The following is a 22784-nucleotide window of genomic DNA, read 5'->3' as shown; positions in this document are numbered from 1 at the left end:
GAGAGTTACTGAAAGAATGAGAGAGAGAGAGAGTTACTAAAAGAACAAGAGAGTTACTGAAAGAATGAGAGCGATGGATAGAGAGAGAGTTACTAAAAGAACAAGAGAGTTACTGAAAGAATGAGAGCGATGGATAGAGAGAGAGTTACTAAAAGAATGAGAGAGAGAGAGAGAGAGAGTTACTGAAATAACGAGAACGTTACTGAAAGAATGAGAGAGAGAGAGTTACTGAAAGAATGAGAGAGAGAGAGAGTTACTGAAAGAATGAGAGAGAGAGAGTTACTGAAAGAATGAGAGAGAGAGAGAGTTACTGAAAGAACGAGAGTTACTGAAAGAATGAGAGAGAGTTACTGAAAGAATGAGAGATGGAGAGAGAGTTACTAAAAGAATGAGAGAGAGAGAGTTACTGAAAGAACGAGAGAGAAAGAGAGAGAGAGAGAGAGAGAGAGAGTTACTGAAAGAACGAGAGAGAGTTACTGAAAGAACGAGAGAGTTACTGAAAGAATGAGTTACTGAAATAATGAGAGAGAGAGAGTTACTGAAAGAATGAGAGTTACTGAAAGAACGAGAGAGAGAGAGTTACTGGCGCTCTTCCGGCACCGACAGAGATGGCCGCCTCGCTTCGCGTTTTTGTTTTTTTACGTGTTATTTCTTACACTAGTACCCCAGGTCATTTTAGGTTTCACTACATACAGCCGAGAAGAACTACTGAATATAAGATCAGCGTCAACCCACCATCAGTACGACCAAGAATATGTTTTTCGCGACGCGGATCCTGTGTTCTGCCTTACAACCAGGACAACGGAGTGGATTACATGCAGCGACCCAAAAAAACGACTCAGAAAAAGAGGGAAACGAAGCGGTCTTCTGGTCAGACTCCGGAGACGGGCACACCGTGCACCACTCCCTAGCATTCTTCTTGCCAATGTCCAGTCTCTTGACAACAAGGTTGATGAAATCCGAGCAAGGGTAGCATTCCAGAGGGACATCAGATCAGACTGTAACGTTCTATGCTTCACGGAAACATGGCTAACTGGAGAGACGCTATCCGAAGCGGTGCAGCCAGCGGGTTTCTCCACGCATCGCGCCGACAGAAACAAACATCTTTCTGGTAAGAAGAGGGGCGGGGGCGTATGCCTCATGGCCAACGTGACATGGTGTGATGAAAGAACCATACAGGAACTCAAATCCTTCTGTTCACCTGATTTAGAATTCCTCACAATCAAATGTAGACCGCATTATCTACCAAGAGAATTCTCTTCGATTATAATCACAGCCGTATATATCCCCCAAGCAGACACATCGATGGCTCTGAACGAACTTTATTTAACTCTCTGCAAACTGGAAACGATTTATCCGGAGGCTGCATTCATTGTAGCTGGGGATTTTAACAAGGCTAATCTGAAAACAAGACTCCCTAAATTTTATCAGCATATCGATTGCGCAACCAGGGGTGGAAAGACCCTGGATCATTGTTACTCTAACTTCCGCGACGCATATAAGGCCCTGCCCCGCCCCCTTTCGGAAAAGCTGACCACGACTCCATTTTGTTGATCCCTGCCTACAGACAGAAACTAAAACAAGAGGCTCCCACGCTGAGGTCTGTCCAACGCTGGTCCGACCAAGCTGACTCCACACTCCAAGACTGCTTCCATCACGTGGACTGGGAGATGTTTCGTATTGCGTCAGACAACAACATTGACGAATACGCTGATTCGGTGTGCGAGTTCATTAGAACGTGCGTTGAAGATGTCGTTCCCATAGCAACGATTAAAACATTCCCTAACCAGAAACCGTGGATTGATGGCAGCATTCGTGTGAAACTGAAGGTGCAAACCACTGCTTTTAATCAGGGCAAGGTGTCTGGTAACATGACTGAATACAAACAGTGCAGCTATTCCCTCCGCAAGGCTATCAAACAAGCTAAGCGCCAGTACAGAGACAAAGTAGAATCTCAATTCAACGGCTCAGACACAAGAGGCATGTGGCAGGGTCTACAGTCAATCACGGACTACAGGAAGAAACCCAGCCCAGTCACGGACCAGGATGTCTTGCTCCCAGGCAGACTAAATAACTTTTTGCCCGCTTTGAGGACAATACAGTGCCACTGACACGGCCTGCAACGAAAACATGCGGTCTCTCCTTCACTGCAGCCGAAGTGAGTAAGACATTTAAACGTGTTAACCCTCGCAAGGCTGCAGGCCCAGACGGCATCCCCAGCCGCGCCCTCAGAGCATGCGCAGACCAGCTGGCCGGTGTGTTTACGGACATATTCAATCAATCCCTATACCAGTCTGCTGTTCCCACATGCTTCAAGAGGGCCACCATTGTTCCTGTTCCCAAGAAAGCTAAGGTAACTGAGCTAAACGACTACCGCCCGTAGCACTCACATCCGTCATCATGAAGTGCTTTGAGAGACTAGTCAAGGACCATATCACCTCCACCCTACCTGACACCCTAGACCCACTCCAATTTGCTTACCGCCCAAATAGGTCCACAGACGATGCAATCTCAACCACACTGCACACTGCCCTAACCCATCTGGACAAGAGGAATACCTATGTGAGAATGCTGTTCATCGACTACAGCTCGGCATTCAACACCATAGTACCCTCCAAGCTCGTCATCAAGCTCGAGACCCTGGGTCTCGACCCCGCCCTGTGCAACTGGGTACTGGACTTCCTGACGGGCCGCCCCCAGGTGGTGAGGGTAGGCAACAACATCTCCTCCCCGCTGATCCTCAACACTGGGGCCCCACAAGGGTGCGTTCTGAGCCCTCTCCTGTACTCCCTGTTCACCCACGACTGCGTGGCCACGCACGCCTCCAACTCAATCATCAAGTTTGCGGACGACACAACAGTGGTAGGCTTGATTACCAACAACGACGAGACGGCCTACAGGGAGGAGGTGAGGGCCCTCGGAGTGTGGTGTCAGGAAAATAACCTCACACTCAACGTCAACAAAACTAAGGAGATGATTGTGCACTTCAGGAAACAGCAGAGGGAACACCCCCCCATCCACATCGATGGAACAGTAGTGGAGAGGTTAGCAAGTTTTAAGTTCCTCGGCATACACATCACAGACAAACTGAATTGGTCCACTCACACAGACAGCATCGTGAGGAAGGCGCAGCAGCGCCTCTTCAACCTCAGGAGGCTGAAGAAATTTGGCTTGTCACCAAAAGCACTCACAAACATCTACAGATGCACAATCGAGAGGATCCTGGCGGGCTGTATCACCGCCTGGTATGGCAACTGCACCGCCCTCAACCGTAAGGCTCTCCAGAGGGTAGTGAGGTCTGCACAACGCATCACCGGGGGCAAACTACCTGCCCTCCAGGACACCTACACCACCCGATGCTACAGGAAGGCCATAAAGATCATCAAGGACATCAACCACCCGAGCCACTGCCTGTTCACCCCGCTGTCATCCAGAAGGCGAGGTCAGTACAGGTGCATCAAAGCTGGGACCGAGAGACTGAAAAACAGCTTCTATCTCAAGGCCATCAGACTGTTAAACAGCCACCACTAACATTGAGTGGCTACTGCCAACACACTGACACTGACACTGACTCAACTCCAGCCACTTTAATAATGGGAATTGATGGGAAATGATGTAAATATATCACTAGCCACTTTAAACAATGCTACCTTATATAATGTTACTTACCCTACATTATTCATCTCATATGCATACGTAGATACTGTACTCTATATCATCGACTGCATCCTTATGTAATACATGTATCACTAGCCACTTTAACTATGCCACTTGGTTTACATACTCATCTCATATGTATATACTGTACTCGATATCATCTACTGTATCTTGCCTATGCTGCTCTGTACCATCACTCATTCATATATCCTTATGTACATATTCTTTATCCCCTTACACTGTGTATAAGACAGTAGTTTTTTGGAATTGTTAGTTAGATTACTTGTTCGTTATTACTGCATTGTCGGAACTAGAAGCACAAGCATTTCGCTACAATCGCATTAACATCTGCTAACCATGTGTATGTGACAAATAAAATTTGATTTGATTTGATTTTGATTTACTGAAAGAATGAGAGAGAGTTACTGAAAGAACAAGAGTTACTGAAAGAACTAGAGTTACTGAAATAATGAGAGAGAGTTACTGAAAGAATGAAAGTTACTGAAAGAATGAGAGTTACTGAAAGAATGAGAGAGAGTTACTGAAAGAATGAGAGTTACTGAAAGAATCAGAGTTACTGAAAGAATGAGAGAGAGTTACTGAAAGAATGAGAGTTACTGAAAGAATGAGAGAGAGTTACTGAAAGAATGAGAGAGAGTTACTGAAAGAATGAGAGTTACTGAAAGAATGAGAGAGAGAGTTACAGAAAGAATGAGAGTTACTGAAAGAATGAGAGAGAGTTACTGAAAGAATGAGAGAGAGAGTTACAGAAAGAATGAGAGTTACTGAAAAAACAAGAGAGATGGAGAGAGAGAGAGAGTTACTGAAACAATGAGAGAGAGAGTTACTGAAGGAATGAAAGAGAGAGAGAGTTACTGAAAGAATGAGAGAGAGAGAGAGTTACTGAAAGAACGAGAGAGTTACTGAAAGAATGAGAGAGAGTTACTGAAAGAATGAGAGAGAGAGAGAGAGAGAGTCACTAAAAGAACAAGAGTTACTGAAAGAATGAGAGAGATGGATAGAGAGAGAGTTACTAAAAGAATGAGAGAGAGAGAGAGAGTTACTGAAATAACAAGAAAGTTACTGAAAGAATGAGAGAGAGAGAGAGTTACTAAAAGAACAAGAGTTACTGAAAGAATGAGAGAGATGGATAGAGAGAGAGTTACTAAAAGAATGAGAGAGAGAGAGAGAGTTACTGAAATAACGAGAAAGTTACTGAAAGAATGAGAGAGAGAGTTACTGAAAGAATGAGAGAGAGAGAGAGAGTTACTGAAAGAACGAGAGAGTTACTGAAAGAATGAGAGAGTTACTGAAAGAATGAGAGAGAGTTACTGAAAGAATGAGAGATGGAGAGTTACTAAAAGAATGAGAGAGAGAGAGAGTTACTGAAAGAATGAGAGAGAGAGAGTTACTGAAAGAATGAGAGAGAGAGTTACTGAAAGAATGAGAGAGAGTTACTGAAAGAATGAGAGAGAGTTACTGAAAGAATGAGAGAGAGGGGGGGTGAGTGAAAGCATATGACAAAGAGACTGAGAGATGGTGTGTGTGTGTGTGTGTGTGTGTGTGTGTGTGTGTGTGTGTGTGTGTGTGTGTGTGTGTGTGTGTGTGTGTGTGTGTGTGTGTGTGTGTGTGTGTGTGTGTGTGTGTGTGTGTGTGTGTGTGTGTGTGTGTGTGTGTGTGTGTGTGTGTGTGTGTGTGTGTGTGTGTGTGTGTGTGTGAGAGAGAGATAATCTATTCCACCATGTTTTGATTTACTGAAAGAATGAGAGTTACTGAAAGAATGAGAGTTACTGAAAGAATGAGAGTTACTGAAAGAATGAGAGAGAGTTACTGAAAGAACTAGAGTTACTGAAATAATGAGAGAGAGTTACTGAAAGAATGAGAGTTACTGAAAGAATGAGAGTTACTGAAAGAATGAGAGTTACTGAAAGAATGAGAGAGAGTTACTGAAAGAACTAGAGTTACTGAAATAATGAGAGAGAGTTACTGAAAGAATAAGAGTTACTGAAAGAATGAGAGTTACTGAAAGAATGAGAAAGAACTAGAGTTACTGAAATAAAGAATGAGAGTTACTGAAAGAATGAGAGTTACTGAAAGTTACTGAAAGAATGAAAGAAGAGAGTTACTGAAAGAATGAGAGTTACTGAAAGAATGAGAGAGAGTTACTGAAAGAATGAGAAAGAATGAGAGTTACAGAAAGAATGAGAGTTACTGAAAAAAACAAGAGAGATGAAAGAATGAGAGTTACTGAAAGAAGAGTTACTGAAACAATGAGAGAGAGAGTTACTGAAGGAATGAAAGAGAAAGAAGAGAGTTACTGAAAGAATGAGAGAGAGAGAGAGAGAGAGTTACTGAAATAACGAGAAAGTTACTGAAAGAATGAGAGAGAGAGAGAGTTACTAAAAGAACAAGAGTTACTGAAAGAATGAGAGAGATGGATAGAGAGAGAGTTACTAAAAGAATGAGAGAGAGAGAGTTACTGAAATAACGAGAAAGTTACTGAAAGAATGAGAGAGAGAGAGTTACTGAAAGAATGAGAGAGAGAGAGTTACTGAAAGAACGAGAGAGTTACTGAAAGAATGAGAGATGGAGAGTTACTAAAAGAATGAGAGAGAGAGAGAGAGAGTTACTGAAAGAATGAGAGAGAGAGTTACTGAAAGAAAAGAATGGAGAGAGAGAGTTACTGAAAGAATGAGTTACTGAGAGTTACTGAAAGAATGAGAGAGAGTTACTGAAAGAATGAGAGAGAGTTACTGAAAGAATGAGAGAGTTACTGAAAGAATGGGATGGTGAGTTACTAAAAGAATGACAAAGAGACTGAGAGATGGAATGTGTGTGTGTGTACTGAAAGAATGTGTGTGTGTGTGTGTGTGTGTGTGTGAGAGTTACTGAAAGTGTGCGTGTGTGTTGTGTGTGAGTGTGTGTGTGTGTGTGTGTATGACAAAGAGTGTGTGATGTGTGTGTGTGTGTGTGTGTGTGTGTGTGTGTGTGTGTGTGTGTGTGTGTGTGTGTGTGTGTGTGTGTGTGTGTGTGTGTGTGTGTGTGTGTGTGTGTGTGTGTGTGTGTGTGTGTGTGTGTGTGTGTGTGTGTGTGTGTGTGTGTGTGTGTGTGTGTGTGTGTGTGAGAGAGAGATAATCTATTCCACCATGTTCTACAGACAGAGGTCTAGTGTATGTCCAGCACTCTTTGATCTCTCAGATCCTGTAGATAGGTTTTAGCAGTAGGGTTAGAGTTCAAAGGTTAGTTCAGAGTCATGGCGCTAGGTGAACGTCTCTGTACGTTTACTATGATAAACACACACCTTCTACCCCAACCACACCTCTCCCTGCCTCTGCCCCTCTTTCTCTCCTGCAGGCTGCTCCTGGTTAGCCAACATCAAACCCAAGAGGGATGTCTGAAGGAATCCTACGGACATAAATAACATTTACAACTGCGCACCAAACACACAGTCAGTCAGTCGCCCATACACAGACCTGGGTTGTTTAAACTAGGTACCAAACGGAAGAAAATGGACTGAAACATTGAGGGACTACCTGAACTTGTCCAATAAGAAACACTTGTTTTATTATTTGATGCACATTGTTATTCATTATGTGTACAGTAATGAATCTAACTCTGGGTTCATATCAGTCCTGACAACAGACCATAGAGTTGGAGCATAGAGAACTTGGCACTAAGAAGGCATAGTTCAGGATTTCATAGTTCAGGATTTCATAGTTCAGGATTTCATAGTTCAGGATTTCACGAGGGTTCTGTGAAGTGTTCTGGAATCCATTTGGAACTGAAATGTGCTGACAGTTCTGTTGATGTTTATCCATTGTTGCTTAATAACAAGCTGCGGTGGTGCAGAAAGGCAGTGAGCTGTTTATCAGTAGAATACACACTCCCTGTCTCCATCACACACTCCCTGTCTCCATCACACACTCCCTGTCTCCATCACACACTCCCTGTCTCCATCACACACTCCCTGTCTCCATCACACACTCCCTGTCTCCATCACACACTCCCTGTCTCCATCACACACTCCCTGTCTCCATCACACACTCCCTGTCTCCCTCACACACTCCCTGTCTCCATCACACACTCCCTGTCTCCCTCACACACTCCCTGTCTCCATCACACACTCCCTGTCTCCCTCTCACCTCCCTGTCTCCATCACACACTCCCTGTCTCCCTCTCACACTCCCTGTCTCCATCACACACTCCCTGTCTCCCTCTCACACTCCCTGTCTCCTGTCTCCCTCTCACACTCCTCACACTCCCTGTCTCCCTCTCACACACTCCCTGTCTCCCCTCACACTCCCTGTCTCCATCACACACTCCCTGTCTCCCTCTCACACTCCCTGTCTCCCTCTCACACTCCCTGTCTCCCTCTCACACTCCCTGTCTCCATCACACACTCCCTGTCTCCATCCACACTCCCTGTCTCCATCACACACTCCCTGTCTCCATCACACACTCCCTGTCTCCATCACACACTCCCTGTCTCCATCACACACTCCCTGTCTCTCACACACTCCCTGTCTCCATCACACACTCCCTGTCTCCCTGTCTCCCTGTCTCCATCACACTCCCTGTCTCCATCACACACTCCCTGTCTCCATCACACACTCCCTGTCTCCATCACACACTCCTGTCTCCATCACACACTCCCTGTCTCCATCACACACTCCCTGTCTCCATCACACACTCCCTGTCTCCATCACACACTCCCTGTCTCCATCACACACTCCCTGTCTCCATCACACACTCCCTGTCTCCATCACACACTCCCTGTCTCCATCACACACACTCTGTCTCCATCACACACTCCCTGTCTCCATCACACACACTCCCTGTCTCCATCACACACACTCCCTGTCTCCATCACACACACTCCCTGTCTCCATCACACTCTCCCTGTCTCCATCACACACTCCCTGTCTCCATCACACACTCCCTGTCTCCATCACACACTCCCTGTCTCCATCACACACTCCCTGTCTCCATCACACACTCCCTGTCTCCATCACACACTCCCTGTCTCCATCACACACACTCTGTATCCATCACACACTCCCTGTCTCCATCACACACTCCCTGTCTCCATCACACACTCCCTGTCTCCATCACACACTCCCTGTCTCCATCACACACACTCTGTCTCCATCACACACTCCCTGTCTCCATCACACACACTCTCTGTCTCCATCACACACACTCCCTGTCTCCATCACATTCTCCCTGTCTCCATCACACACTCCCTGTCTCCATCACACACTCCCTGTCACCATCACACACACCCTGTCTCCCTCACACACTCCCTGTCTCCATCACACACTCCGTCTCCCTCTCACACTCCCTGTCTCCCTCTCACACTCCCTGTCTCCCTCTGACGCTCCCTGTCTCCCTCTCACACTCCCTGTCTCCCTCTCACACTCCCTGTCTCCCTCTCACACTCCCTGTCTCCCTCTCACACTCCCTGTCTCCCTCTGACACTCCCTGTCTCCCTCGCACACTCCCTGTCTCCCTCTGACACTCCCTGTCTCCCTCTCACACTCCCTGTCTCCCTCTGACACTCCCTGTCTCCCTCTCACAATCCCTGTCTCCCTCTCACACTCCCTGTCTCCCTCTCACACTCCCTGTCTCCCTCTCTCACTCTCCCTGTCTCCCTCTCACACTCCCTGTGTTTTAATTACCAGTGGCAGGCTACTGGGTAATGGGCTACACACGCTTTACATTGCACAGAGTTAAATGAACAATTGAGACCATGTACAAATAAAATATTGTTTCATATACTTTTACTGCAGTTACTGTGTAACTAGTTATGTTCTGTATGCAGTTATACAGTATCAGCATAATGTACGGTTTTGGTGGTTCCTGTTGACTGTCTATTTAATGTTACTGGACCTCCGTAGTCTAAGGAGAAGGTACACGTTTCTGCTATCCACTGATTCAGGATCAGATATTTTCTCATCTCGTAATGTTTTAGGTTTTAAGGAGGGTTTTCTGATCATAGACTGCAGTAGGGGCATGACTAAGGGATACCACTTCTTTCCGCCTATTCTCCTGACTTCCTGTTAATGTATGTTCACGTGCATGTGTCAGTGGAGGCTGCTGAGGGGAGGACATAATAATGTCTGGAACAGAGCGAATGGAATGGCACCAAACACCTGGAAACCTTGTGTTTTAATATATTTGATACCATTCCACTGATTCCACTCCAGCCATTACCACGAGCCCGTCCTCCCCAGTTAAGGGCACCAACCTCCTGTGGCGTGTACATGTATGTATGGCAGGGGGCAACACAAAGGATCCTCATTGTTCTGAGATCAGTGTGAAAGCAGTCATTTGATTACCTGGGCTGAGGTAATCACCCAGGCACAGACATACTCCCACACAGACACACACCCTGCCTAGTTGTGTAAAGCTGTTCAATTGAGGTTTGGCCACATTAGATTTTCTTTTAGACTATTCAGCGAAATGTCCCCCAAAAATATAAGAAATTAGGTGGTGTAACAGAACCTTTATACTAAACTAACACTAATTAATCAGCATGTGAACTAGCACTAGTAGCACCATTGTGAGAAGTGTCAGAGCGATGCTCCATGCCCTCCAGACCCAAAGTGCACCTACCCAACTCTTTTTGCATTATGCAAAATTTGGTGACGCAGAAACGAGAGACCTTTTTATGAAAATCTGGGAATATTTGGCCTTGATTTCTGGTTGATCTCAGGGAATGTAAAAAGGAAGGAAAACTGTTAAAACAGTTTGAGTAAAGTAGCAGCAAATGCGTTGAATGAGCAACTGATAAACATAGAACCTTCACAAGTTTGACGAAATGACCTAATATCTTATATCTTCATCCGAACGACACATTCCACTGCACCTATCTGGTGATATTAACAAATAAAACATGTAAACACACTTTCTGTAAGTAGGTAGGCCTAATATCCTCTTCAAGTTAAGCTGGAACAAAGACTATGGATATTCTGACAAGATAAATGTCTCTCTGCCCTATCAATGTACCCTGTGCTACATATGGCTATAGCGGACCAATAATACAGGACTAGCAAAGGCCCAGTGCACTACTTTTGTGAAAAGATAACATTTTTGGACAAAAAAATGTTTTGCCCGTGCTACATACGGCTGGCTATATCAGTCCGTTAATACAGGACTAGTAAAAACCCCTTCACACTACCTTTTGTAAAAAAAGAAAATAATAAATAACGAGCTAAAAAATATTACTATAAAAACATTTATTCATATTTTTCAGCGGGTGCTGCAGCACCCTCAGCACTCCTACTTCCTGCATGTCCTCTAAGTCTGTGGTTCCAAAAATAAACTGTGTGTGTGTGTGTGTGTGTGTGTGTGTGTGTGTGTGTGTGTGTGTGTGTGTGTGTGTGTGTGTGTGTGTGTGTGTGTGTGTGTGTGTGTGTGTGTGTGTGTGTGTGTGTGTGTGTGCATGAAGGGAGGGAGGGGAGTGGAGATGGCTGTTGATAGGCTGGTCCTCATTGAGAGGACTGTTGATAGGCTGGTCCTCATTGAGAGGACTGTTGATAGGCTGGTCCTCATTGAGAGGACTGTTGATAGGCTGGTCCTCATTGAGAGGACTGTTGATAAGCTGGTCCTCATTGAGAGGACTGTTGATAGGCTGGTCCTCATTGAGAGGACTGTTGATAAGCTGGTCCTCATTGAGAGGACTATTGAAAGGCTGGTCCTCATTGAGTGTGTGTCTGTGTGTCTCATGTGTGCGTGTTTGTTTCCTGTATCCTAACATGGCGTTGTGGTGTTTGTTACAGGTTGCTTGTTGGTGCTCCGAGGGCCAAAGCTCTGGGAGGTCAGAAGTCAAAGGTCACAGGAGGACTCTACAACTGTGACACCACTTCCTCCAGCTGTAACCGTGTGGAGCTTGACAACGATGGTGAGCTCACCTCTGAACACATGAACACACACTTATTTTCTGTCTTCATCTGTCTACACAGATCCTTCCAAGGAAATCGTCTGTTGGCAGAATCATTTGATTAAGATTTGATGATGGTTTTGTGTGTGTAGAGGACCTGAAAACTGAGAGCAAGGAGAACCAGTGGATGGGTGTAACAGTGAACAGCCAGGGACCAGGAGGAAAGATTGTGGTAAGTGTGTGTGCACTTTCAAACTGATTGGCCATTGACTTGACTGACAGCTCCATTAACCAATCCCTCTCCTTTCTCTCTCCAGACGTGTGCCCACCGCTACCAGCTGCGTCTGTTTGTGAACACGCCCCAGGAGTCTCGTGACATCACAGGAAGGTGTTACATGCTGAACCAGGACCTGACAATCGAGGAGGATGGAGGGAACTGGAGGTTCTGTGAGGGGCGGGCACGCGGACATGAGAGGTTTGGCTCATGCCAACAGGGTCTGTCTGCCACCTTCACTAGGGACTATGAATACCTAGTGTTTGGAGCTCCTGGAGCATATGACTGGAAAGGTAGGGGTGTGGCGTGTGAGTGTGTATTCCTGGATTCAAAACCCTAGACAAGATCAGATAGCTTTCAGGGTTTCAAGTTGTATTTGTCACATGCACAAGTAAAATGAAATGCTTAACTTGCAAGGCCTACCCAACAATACAGTATTCACAGGCATGTCACCTGTGATACAAGTCAGTATTGTGTCGTTGGGAGATGATGTGGAAACCAGCCACTAGGGGCAACAGTGAGCACTGTTACCTTCAAGTAGAGGTAGGGTTAGGGGTCAGGGTAAGGTTAGGGGATAAGGTCAGGGTTATGTCTGGGTCAGGTGTTAGAGGTAGGGTTAGGGTGAGGGGTTAGAGGTTAGGGTTAAGCAGATTAGCATAGTCCGCATGGGCCCTTCCTCTCTTAATCATGCTCAAATGTATTAACCACAGTGACCTCTGCTGGAAGCAAAACCACAATGATAAAATGTAGAATTTTGATTAGGGTCACATCAACATGTACGTTACTTTTTAACTTTTATTTTCAGCTCATGATTCATATATTGTATTTATCACGTGTTATTGATTTATTATGTGTTATTTATTTATTGTGTGTTATTTATTTATTGTGTGTTATTGATTTATTATGTGTTATTGATTTATTATGTGTTATTTATTTATTGTGTGTTATTTATTTATTGTGTGTTATTTATTTATTATGTGTTATTTATTTATTGTGTGTTATTTATTTATTGTGTGTTATTTATTTATTATGTGTTATTTATTTCTCCTTTCCCTCCCTCCCTCCCCCTCCCTCCCTCCCTCCCTCCCTCCCTCCCTCCCTCCCTCCCTCCCTCCCTCCCTCCCTCCCTCCCTCCCTCCCTCCCTCCCTCCCTCCCTCCCTCCCTCCCTCCCTCCCTCCCTCCCTCCCTCCCTCCAGGTATGGTGAGAATAGAGCATAAGAACAACACTCTGTTGGAGATGCGTTCGTATAAAGACGGGCCCTATGAGGTGGGCGATGAGAACCAGTTAAACCCAGACCTGGTCCCTGTGCCCCCTAACAGCTACCTGGGTAGGTACCCCTGCTTTCTTTCATCCCTCATCCCTCTCTGGCTCCCTCCTCTCCCCCCTCAATGTGTGCTCTTCATAACCAGTGTGTCCAGCTCCAGCGTGAACCGTTTGTGTATAAGTCACTTCCTTCCCAGGTTGCTATGGAGACTGATGTGACAGCCAATAGCTACTTAGAATTGTAAGACTACCTGTGTGATGACATCATGCTCTCCAGAGCCAATCATTTCACTCCGTGCCCTAGTCGTCATCATGTACAGTGGAACATTGCGCTCGTCATGAGCATCGACCTGAGATAGGTGTGGTGCAGATAATCAGAGCTATAACTCACATCCACTTCCAACCAACTGGGCTTGAATAGATATAGATACAGTGCCTTGCGAAAGTATTCGGCCCCCTTGAACTTTGCGACCTTTTGCCACATTTCAGGCTTCTAACATAAAGATATAAAACTGTATTTTTGTGAAGAATCAACAACAAGCGGGACACAATCATGAAGTGGAACGACATTTATTGGATATTTCAAACTTTTTTAACAAATCAAAAACTGAAAAATTGGGCGTGCAAAATTATTCAGCCCCTTTACTTTCAGTGCAGCAAACTCTCTCCAGAAGTTCAGTGAGGATCTCTGAATGATCCAATGTTGACCTAAATGACTAATGATGATAAATACAATCCACCTGTGTGTAATCAAGTCTCCGTATAAATGCACCTGCACTGTGATAGTCTCAGAGGTCCGTTAAAAGCGCAGAGAGCATCATGAAGAACAAGGAACACACCAGGCAGGTCCGAGATACTGTTGTGAAGAAGTTTAAAGCCGGATTTGGATACAAAAAGATTTCCCAAGCTTTAAACATCCCAAGGAGCACTGTGCAAGCGATGATATTGAAATGGAAGGAGTATCAGACCACTGCAAATCTACCAAGACCTGGCCGTCCCTCTAAACTTTCAGCTCATACAAGGAGAAGACTGATCAGAGATGCAGCCAAGAGGCCCATGATCACTCTGGATGAACTGCAGAGATCTACAGCTGAGGTGGGAGACTCTGTCCATAGGACAACAATCAGTCATATATTGCACAAATCTGGCCTTTTTGGAAGAGTGGCAAGAAGAAAGCCATTTCTTAAAGATATCCATAAAAAGTGTTGTTTAAAGTTTGCCACAAGCCACCTGGGAGACACACCAAACATGTGGAAGAAGGTGCTCTGGTCAGATGAAACCAAAATTGAACTTTTTGCCAAAAATGCAAAACGTTATGTTTGGCGTAAAAGCAACACAGCTCATTGTGAACACACCATCCCCACTGTCAAACATGGTGGTGGCAGCATCATGGTTTGGGCCTGCTTTTCTTCAGCAGGGACAGGGAAGATGGTTCAAATTGATGGGAAGATGGATGGAGCCAAATACAGGACCATTCTGGAAGAAAACCTGATGGAGTCTGCAAAAGACCTGAGACTGGGACGGAGATTTGTCTTCGAACAAGACAATGATTCAAAACATAAAGCAAAATCTACAATGGAATGGTTCAAAAATAAACATATCCAGGTGTTAGAATGGCCAAGTCAAAGTCCAGACCTGAATCCAATCGAGAATCTGTGGAAAGAACTGAAAACTGCTGTTCACAAATGCTCTCCATCCAACCTCACTGAGCTCGAGCTGTTTTGCAAGGAGGAATGGGAAAAAATTTCAGTCTCTCGATGTGCAAAACTGATAGAGACATACCCCAAGCGACTTACAGCTGTAATCGCAGCAAAAGGTGGTGCTACAAAGTATTAACTTAAGGGGCTGAATAATTTTGCACGCCCAATTTTTCAGTTTTTGATTTGTTAAAAAAGTTTGAAATATCCAATAAATGTCGTTCCACTTCATGATTGTGTCCCACTTGTTGTTGATTCTTCACAAAAAAATACAGTTTTATATCTTTATGTTTGAAGCCTGAAATGTGTCAAAAGGTCGCAAAGTTCAAGGGGGGCGAATACTTTCGCAAGGCACTGTATATGATGGAGAAATCAGTGCATCTGTACAGGGCCTAGCTTTGGCCGATCCGAATGCAACATATTGGTGTCATCAGTCATGTTGGGAATGGGTTGGTGTGATGCCAAATCCAGGTGCTGTTTGTTAGTGTTTCTGTTTGGTTTGGTCCCTTCATGTTGTGTCATGCATGGTCAGCACAACATTATTATAACATGATATTTTACTGCCTGTCAATCTACATCTACAGCCACAGTCAGCCACTGGCTGCGTTTACACAGGCAGCACAATTCTGCTATTTTCTTCATAAATTCATCTTTTGACCAATCAGATCAGCCTGAAAAAGAGCTGATGTGAAAAGTTCTGATGTGAAAGACAAACTAGTGGAAAAAAGTTCAGAATCGAACTGCTTGTGTAAACTCAGTCAGTGTTCCATCCATATCTGTGACCGTGCAGTGCATCAAACATTTAGTATAGCACCATCTCACCTGAAACATGTCTGTATTTATGTGGACATGCAGTGACAGATGGATTGATTGATTGGTGAATTATCTTTCTCCTATCAGGCTTTTCTTTGGACTCAGGGAAGGCCATCACTAAGAAGGGTCAGCTGACAGTGGTTGCAGGCGCTCCGAGAGCCCATCACAGCGGAGAGGTGGTGTTGCTAAAGAAGGAGTCCGATGAGTCCTCCATGCTGTCACCAGAGTACATCCTGGAAGGGGAGGGGTTAGCCTCATCGTTTGGCTACGACCTCACTGTGGTGGATCTCACTGGAGACGGGTATGAGAAGACAAGACCATGATACTATTTCCAAGGCCGGCGTAATGGGCGGGGCTTAGGAGGCCTGGTCCGCCCTACCGTACCTCCTTGCCTGTCCACATAACATATTGAATATTGATCTGTTATTTGACCAAGACTAATGCCGACAGAAAGAAGCTTCAATCTCAGACAAAGCATCCGAGCGAGCGAAACAGCGCCCCTCTGTCTCAGTATGTGTAGAGGAGTATGGCATGTCATACTATTTCTGACCAGACAGAATCAGATACATGGGCTACATATAGTAAGACAGAGGGGCGCTGTTGTGCTCACTCTGATGCTTTCTCCGGTGAGAGAGTTTCAGCAGAGAGGAAGAGGTGAAGTGAGAGGGCTCACTCTCGCCAAAATCTGTCCAGAATAAGTCCAATGCGTTTCTATCGGTATAATATGCAGACCCAAGTTTGTCGCTTGCCTTCCCGCCATTGGGACAACAACTCCCATTGTTAGGGTGGAAACATGAGCATCTTGTTATTCTATACAGATCTTTGGTTTCAGACTCTTGTGAATTTAAAAGGAAAGTTGGCAGGGTACACAGTGCACTGTTAGGTTAATGGCTTCCCCTTAAGTAAAATTATTTATATAATTACTACGGTCCAAGTAAAAACATTCAAAATACTTCACCAAAGAGCATGACTTAGCCGCAGAGGCACATTAGCTTGTTTTTAATAATACCTGTGGATTGTTTCAAATCACAAGTGTGTAAGGCTATGCTTATTTGGGAATCCCGCTATTTGGGCATTGTGAATAGCAATATACCTAGCCGATTGAATTGTGGCTGTCAGTGAAAAGCATCTCAAATCTGTGGCAGATAATGTGTCTTGAGCATAATCAAAAAATTTGCAACGAGGAGGAGAGGGGTGTGTGGCGAAGATATGGCGCGTCTGTCAAGGGGTGTGTAACTGGTGGCATGGAAGTCAAACGCAGGAGAGAAGAACTTGGTAAATAGCCTGAGACGTTTAATGTACATAACTGCCGGCATACAAAAGTAACAAAACACATGGGCACAAGAACCCGTATCGCACCAGTCACATAAAGCACGTGTACTTACAATAAACAATTCCCGACAAGGACATGGGGGAAACAGAGGGAACATATACAACATGTAATTAGGGAATTGAAACCCGACAACCAGACAAAACAAATGGAACATGAAAAATAGTTTGATGATGGCTAGAAGACCGGTGACGTCGACCGCCGAACACCGCCCGAACAAGGAGAGGAACCGACTTTAGCAGAAGTCGTGACAGCGTCTCTCTCCAGAATGCACTCAGCTGTCTCCCGCCAATTCTTGAGCATTCATTGTTTCATTGTGTGAATTGTTTTCCCTTTGATTGCTTATTTCATATAAATTCCCCATTACATATGTCACCAGTAGGCCTAGTAAATGTACCATTAATTCCCGATCATTTGGTTACATGAATTTCTGTTAATGCACATATTAATTACAGTCATTTACTGTTTTCATTCTCGGAGTGTTGTTTGCAAAGTTCACAGCCTGCTACACTTCTGAGAAACAAGTTAAAACCTCTTAGGGATAGCGGGCACTATTTTCAAGTCCGGATGAAAAGTGTGCCCAAAGTAAACTGCCTGTTACTCAGGCCCAGAAGATTTGGATATAAAACACTCTTAAGTCTTTACACTGTTAGAATAATGTCTGTGAGTATAACAGAACTGATTTGGCAGGCGAAACCCTGAGCACAATCCATTCAGGGAATTTTTTGTTTGAGCTTATTGTGTTTTCTATTGGTTTTCTTTGGGAATCCTGATTTATAAGGGCCCTGGTTACAGTTCCTATGGCTTCCACTAGATGTCAACGGTCTTTAGAAATTGGTTGATGTTTTTCTTTTGAGGAATGAAGAAGTACGGCTGTTCTTTTTGAGTGTCACTCTGAAGGGCTCAAGTCTTTTGTTGCGCGTACACAGGAGATTGCTCCGTGGTATTTTTCTTCGGTATTGAAAACAGATGATCCTGTCTTAAATTGTATCGATTATTTACATTTTAGAATACCTAAGGTTGGATTATGAATGTTGTTTGAAATGTTTGGACCAAGTTTACAGGTAACTTATTTGTAGTCATGTTGGGCGAGTTGGAACCGGTGTATTTCTGAATAAACGCGCCAAATAAATTGACATTTTGGAGATATAAAGAAGGAATTTATCGAACAAAACGACCATTCATTGTGTCACGGAGACATTTGAGGTTGCAAAAAGATGAAGATCTTCCAAGGTAAGCCATTTATTATATGGCTATTTCTGACTTTTGTGTCGCACCTGCCTGGTTGAATGTTGAATGTTGTCATTTTGTATGCGGGGCGCTGTCCTCAGATAATCACATGGTCTGCTTTCGCCATAAAGCCTTTCTGAATTCTGACACCTCGGCTGGATTAACAAGAAGTTAAGCTTTATTTTGATGTATTGCACTTATATATTCGTAAATATTAAATAATTATATTTCTGTAGTTTGAATTTGGAGCTCTGCAATTTCACTGGATGTTGTCAAATCGATCCCGCTAAAGGGATTGGAGCATTAAGGGATCCATATTAATGTTGGATAGTGCCCATTTGGCAATGTCTGATTTCTGATTTGGCTGGTGTGGCGGTAATACGGTCACCGCAACAGCCCTAGATCAGCTCATGCTCGGAGTACACGTCCTGGTAATCCGTCTGGCCCTGCGGCCTTGTGAATGTTAACCTGTTTAAAGGTCTTACTTATACATCGGCTATGGAGAGCATGATCACACAGTCGTCCGGAACAGCTGGCACTCCCATGCATGCTTCAGTGTTGCTTGTCTCGAAGCATGGATAGAAGTCATTTAGCTTGTCTTGTAGGCTCGTGTCACTGGGCAGCTCACGGCTGGGCTTCCCTTTGTACATAAAAACATAAAGCATAAAAACATGCAACAAAGAAAAACCACAAATTACCCACCATCCTAATGTGTGAATAATAAAAAATCACTAGGGCTCTGTCTCACTTGAGAGCCGACGAGGCGGACACAGTACTGATCGATGGTCCTGTGAAAGTACATCGTCATGTACCTGAGAAACAGGAAACATAGGAATAGACACCATCCATGGTACCATGCACGGGAGGTTGGTGGCACCTTAATTGGGAAGGACGGGCTCGTAGTAATAGTTGGAGCTGAATAAGTGAAATGGTATCAATACATGGTTTCCACGTGAACACGAAGCCAATTACAGTCCCTCCAGTGGCAGCCCCACTCCTCGTCTCCTTCAACCTTTTCAGATTGCGATCATACCGGTCCCAAATCTTTCTCCATGTTTCTTTGACATCAGTGTTGTTGTTAAAATTTCGTGATATCCATGATATCTCCCTCCAACTGTTGTCTTTTGGGCACTTATCCGAATATACAACCACATCAAAGGGTTATAAAGGCTATTGTATGTCTCACTAGTTTGCACAGACGCTCCTCAAAACTCGACAGAGACATAGACATAATATCAAATCAAATACTTATTTTCCACCATAATTTGCAAATAAATTCATTAAAAATCCTACAATGTGATTTTCTGGATTTATTTTCTCATTTTGTCTGTCATAGTTGAAGTGTACCTATGATGAAAATTACAGGCCTCTCTCATCTTTTTAAGTGGGAGAACTTGCACAATTGGTGGCTGACTAAATACTTTTTTGCCCCACTGTAGGTGGATGCAGTGGATTGAGATGCAGTCAAAACAAAACAGATCTCTGGATGAAACTGACAGATTTTGATGGGGATTTTTTATTATGTTACTTAGATTGACGCACCGGTGTGTCAATAGACTCTAAGAGGATTTATAGGCCTACTGCTGCATTGGCCTATACTGTAGGCTATCTCTGAGTTTTATGCGCTCATTTCTTGAGCTGTCCATATGGCAGACTCTGGTGCTTTCGGCCTTAGCTTAACTTAACGACTCTTTATCATTTTACTTCAGATTTTTATGATTAACCACATGACAATGAGTTTGAGAAACAAAAATGTTATTATTGAAAATTAAACTGTTCCACGAAAATTAGCATATAAAAATAATCATAACTGTCACGCAGATCGATGGAAAGGGTAGAAGAAATCGTAAGCTTCCCCAAACTTGAAATGTGAGCTGCCTATGGTCTTTACTATTACACCCATAAAATAGTTGCAAATAGGAGGTCCCGTGAAAAAACATGCCCGCCTATGGAAATCAAATGTCTGTCTTCTCAAATGTTTCTCTCTTCATCAATAAGGCAAATCTATACACTGCACTTCCCCTGCCCATCTATCCATCAAATACAAAATATATCATGCTCAGTTTCTCTCTCTCCACAGTGGAGAGTATCAAGGCTTCTTTCTCTACACAGTGAGGGATATCACGGGTTCTCTCTCTCCACAGTGAGGGATATTATGGCTTGAGCCTATCAGACAATCTTTGAGATGAGACAATTAGTTCCTTGTTGAGACAACATATTTCTCCATTTCTCTAAGTCATCTCTCTCTCTGTCTCTCTCTTGCTCTAGGTGGCAGGATATCGTGGTGGGAGCCCCTCAGTTCTTTGAGAAGGATGGAAAGGTGGGCGGAGCTATTTATGCCTACATTAACAAGGGCGGAGTCTGGAGTAAGCTCACACCCACCAGGATAGACGGACCTCAGGACTCCATGTTCGGACTGGCTGTAGAAAACCTGGGAGATCTCAACCTGGACGGTTATCAGGGTGAGGGGGGTATGCATAGCGGTGGGAGGTAGGGTTGCTGGGGGTGGTGCAGAACCCCCTGTTAAATTGAAATAATTTTGCCAAAATTATTTAAATCTGAACAGATATAAATCAAATAATTCAAAAAACTCCACCGAAGAGCATTATTTCAAAGAAATAGCTGTGGATTAAGTTTTATCACAAGCACTTACAGTCTGGAAGGCCACAAACTGGGCATCAGACAGGTCAAATATAGAACAGCTTTTTGCGTTGTTGCCATAGATATAATCCATAGTAGATTTTGGAACCTCTTACACTGCCACTTTGACTGTTAAACTCACAGGTACACTAACATTGGCTGCAGTCCTGACTTGAATTGGAACTGCCATCTATGTATTATATTTCTATGGTTGGTTGCGGCTGTCAGTTTGCCTTTTATAAATTTGAAAATACAATCGTGAGAAAAACATGGGCCTACCGTTTTGAAAGCAAATGCCTACTGCTGAAAAGAGAAGACTAATATTTCCGTAGAAGCTAACCATTTTTTTTATTTTGAGCAATTCTGAGTGAAGAGCAGCTTATCTTGAGATATTGGCACAAGCGCATCGGCTATCACCGGTGAGTAGCCTATGCTAACTTCATCTTCAACATTGGGTGAGTCAGTGTCGCTGGAAAGTTTATTTTGTAGCCTACTGTAGCCCATACTATACACACTATACACTATATATCAGGGTTTCTGTTAGGAACATTTGGCACCGGACAAATGACTGGCAAGATTTGAGAAATGTAAATGTCATCCATATGTGTTGGGTGCATAACCCATCAGGGTGTCCACCCACACAGCCAGCGCCATCAATAAACCAGAGATGTTGGCCAAATCATCCACATTACATCCTTACAAGCAGCCTAGAACACATTTTTAAAACACCATTCGTTGTGTTTCGAAGTGTAGCATATCCAAACAACACCAACATGCATTTCTTTAGCTTTGCCAGATACAGATGGCTACTGTGTCTGCTATACAGATATAGGCGTACAGAAGGAGGCTAATTCATTATCTTTCGATCATAATAACTTTTTCATAAAGATAAGTATTATATTGTTAGATTATGGAAGTAACTCTGGTAGGCCGGAAACATTCTTCCTCACATTAAATTAATGTCAATACCTTGTTTATAGGGAAAATAAAAGCAGGGTATTATATCTCAGCAAACACAACATTAGTTTACAGTTGGAACTTAATTTGGCCCAACAAAATGAAACAGAATGAAACAAAACACTTGTGAACTGCTTTAAACATAGACAGGCTAGTACCTACTTAACCCTACAAATTACAACAATAGGCTAATGATATTTATTTCATGAAAGGCCTACTTATAACCCATCTCAAACTAAATATCGAGCACACAGATATAGTCATACAGAAGGAGGCTAAAGGAGGCTTATTCGCAATTTTTAAAATCAGATTTTAAAAAATATATAATTCTAAGTATTATATTGTTAGATCATAAGAGTAACCCTGGTGGGCCTAAAACATTCTTCCTCACCTCAAGTTCAACTGTCGAAGTGAGTTGCCGTCATAAGCCTGCAGTATAACAGGCTAATAACCACACCAAACCTTCACCATAGCTTCTAACTATATTAACAAGAAAGGCTAGAGCATACCATACCCAAATGACAGAAATAGACTAATGATATTTATCTTACAAAAGGCCTATCTTAAAATCAAATCAAATCAAATGTATTTATATAGCCCTTCGTACATCAGCTGATATCTCAAAGTGCTGTACAGAAACCCAGCCTAAAACCCCAAACAGCAAGCAATGCAGGTGTAGAAGCACGGTGGCTAGGAAAAACTCCCTGGAAAGTCCAAAACCTAGGAAGAAACCTAGAGAGGAACCAGGCTATGTGGGGTGGCCAGTCCTCTTCTGGCTGTGCCGGGTGGAGATTATAACAGAACATGGCCAAGATGTTCAAATGTTCATAAATGATCAGCATGTTCGAATAATAAGAAGGCAGAACAGTTGAAACTGGAGCAGCAGCACGGCCAGGTGGACTGGGGACAGCAAGGAGTCATCATGTCAGGTAATCCTGGGGCATGGTCCTAGGGCTCAGGTCCTCCGAGAGAGAGAAGGAGAGAATTAGAGAACGCACACTTAGATTCACACAGGACACCGAGTAGGACAGGAGAAGTA

At 43.8% G+C, this 22784-nt stretch overlaps 1 protein-coding gene across 1 annotated transcript in view; it reads left to right on the top strand.

Moving 5' to 3' along the window:
* LOC112259641 (integrin alpha-6-like) overlaps window positions 1–22784 on the top strand; it is a 41350-nt gene that overhangs the window by 4990 nt on the left and 13576 nt on the right. Inside the window, exons 2-7 of the mRNA XM_042328941.1 lie at window positions 11439–11560; window positions 11692–11771; window positions 11857–12106; window positions 13011–13142; window positions 15676–15889; window positions 20417–20610. Of these exons, the coding sequence (XP_042184875.1) occupies window positions 11439–11560; window positions 11692–11771; window positions 11857–12106; window positions 13011–13142; window positions 15676–15889; window positions 20417–20610 (992 nt within the window). The remainder of the gene's footprint in view (window positions 1–11438; window positions 11561–11691; window positions 11772–11856; window positions 12107–13010; window positions 13143–15675; window positions 15890–20416; window positions 20611–22784) is intronic.

Source organism: Oncorhynchus tshawytscha, linkage group LG10 (genome assembly GCF_018296145.1).
Source record: "Oncorhynchus tshawytscha isolate Ot180627B linkage group LG10, Otsh_v2.0, whole genome shotgun sequence".
Taxonomy (NCBI): Eukaryota; Metazoa; Chordata; class Actinopteri; order Salmoniformes; family Salmonidae; genus Oncorhynchus; species Oncorhynchus tshawytscha.
This window is presented reverse-complemented; position numbering and strand designations above follow the sequence as displayed.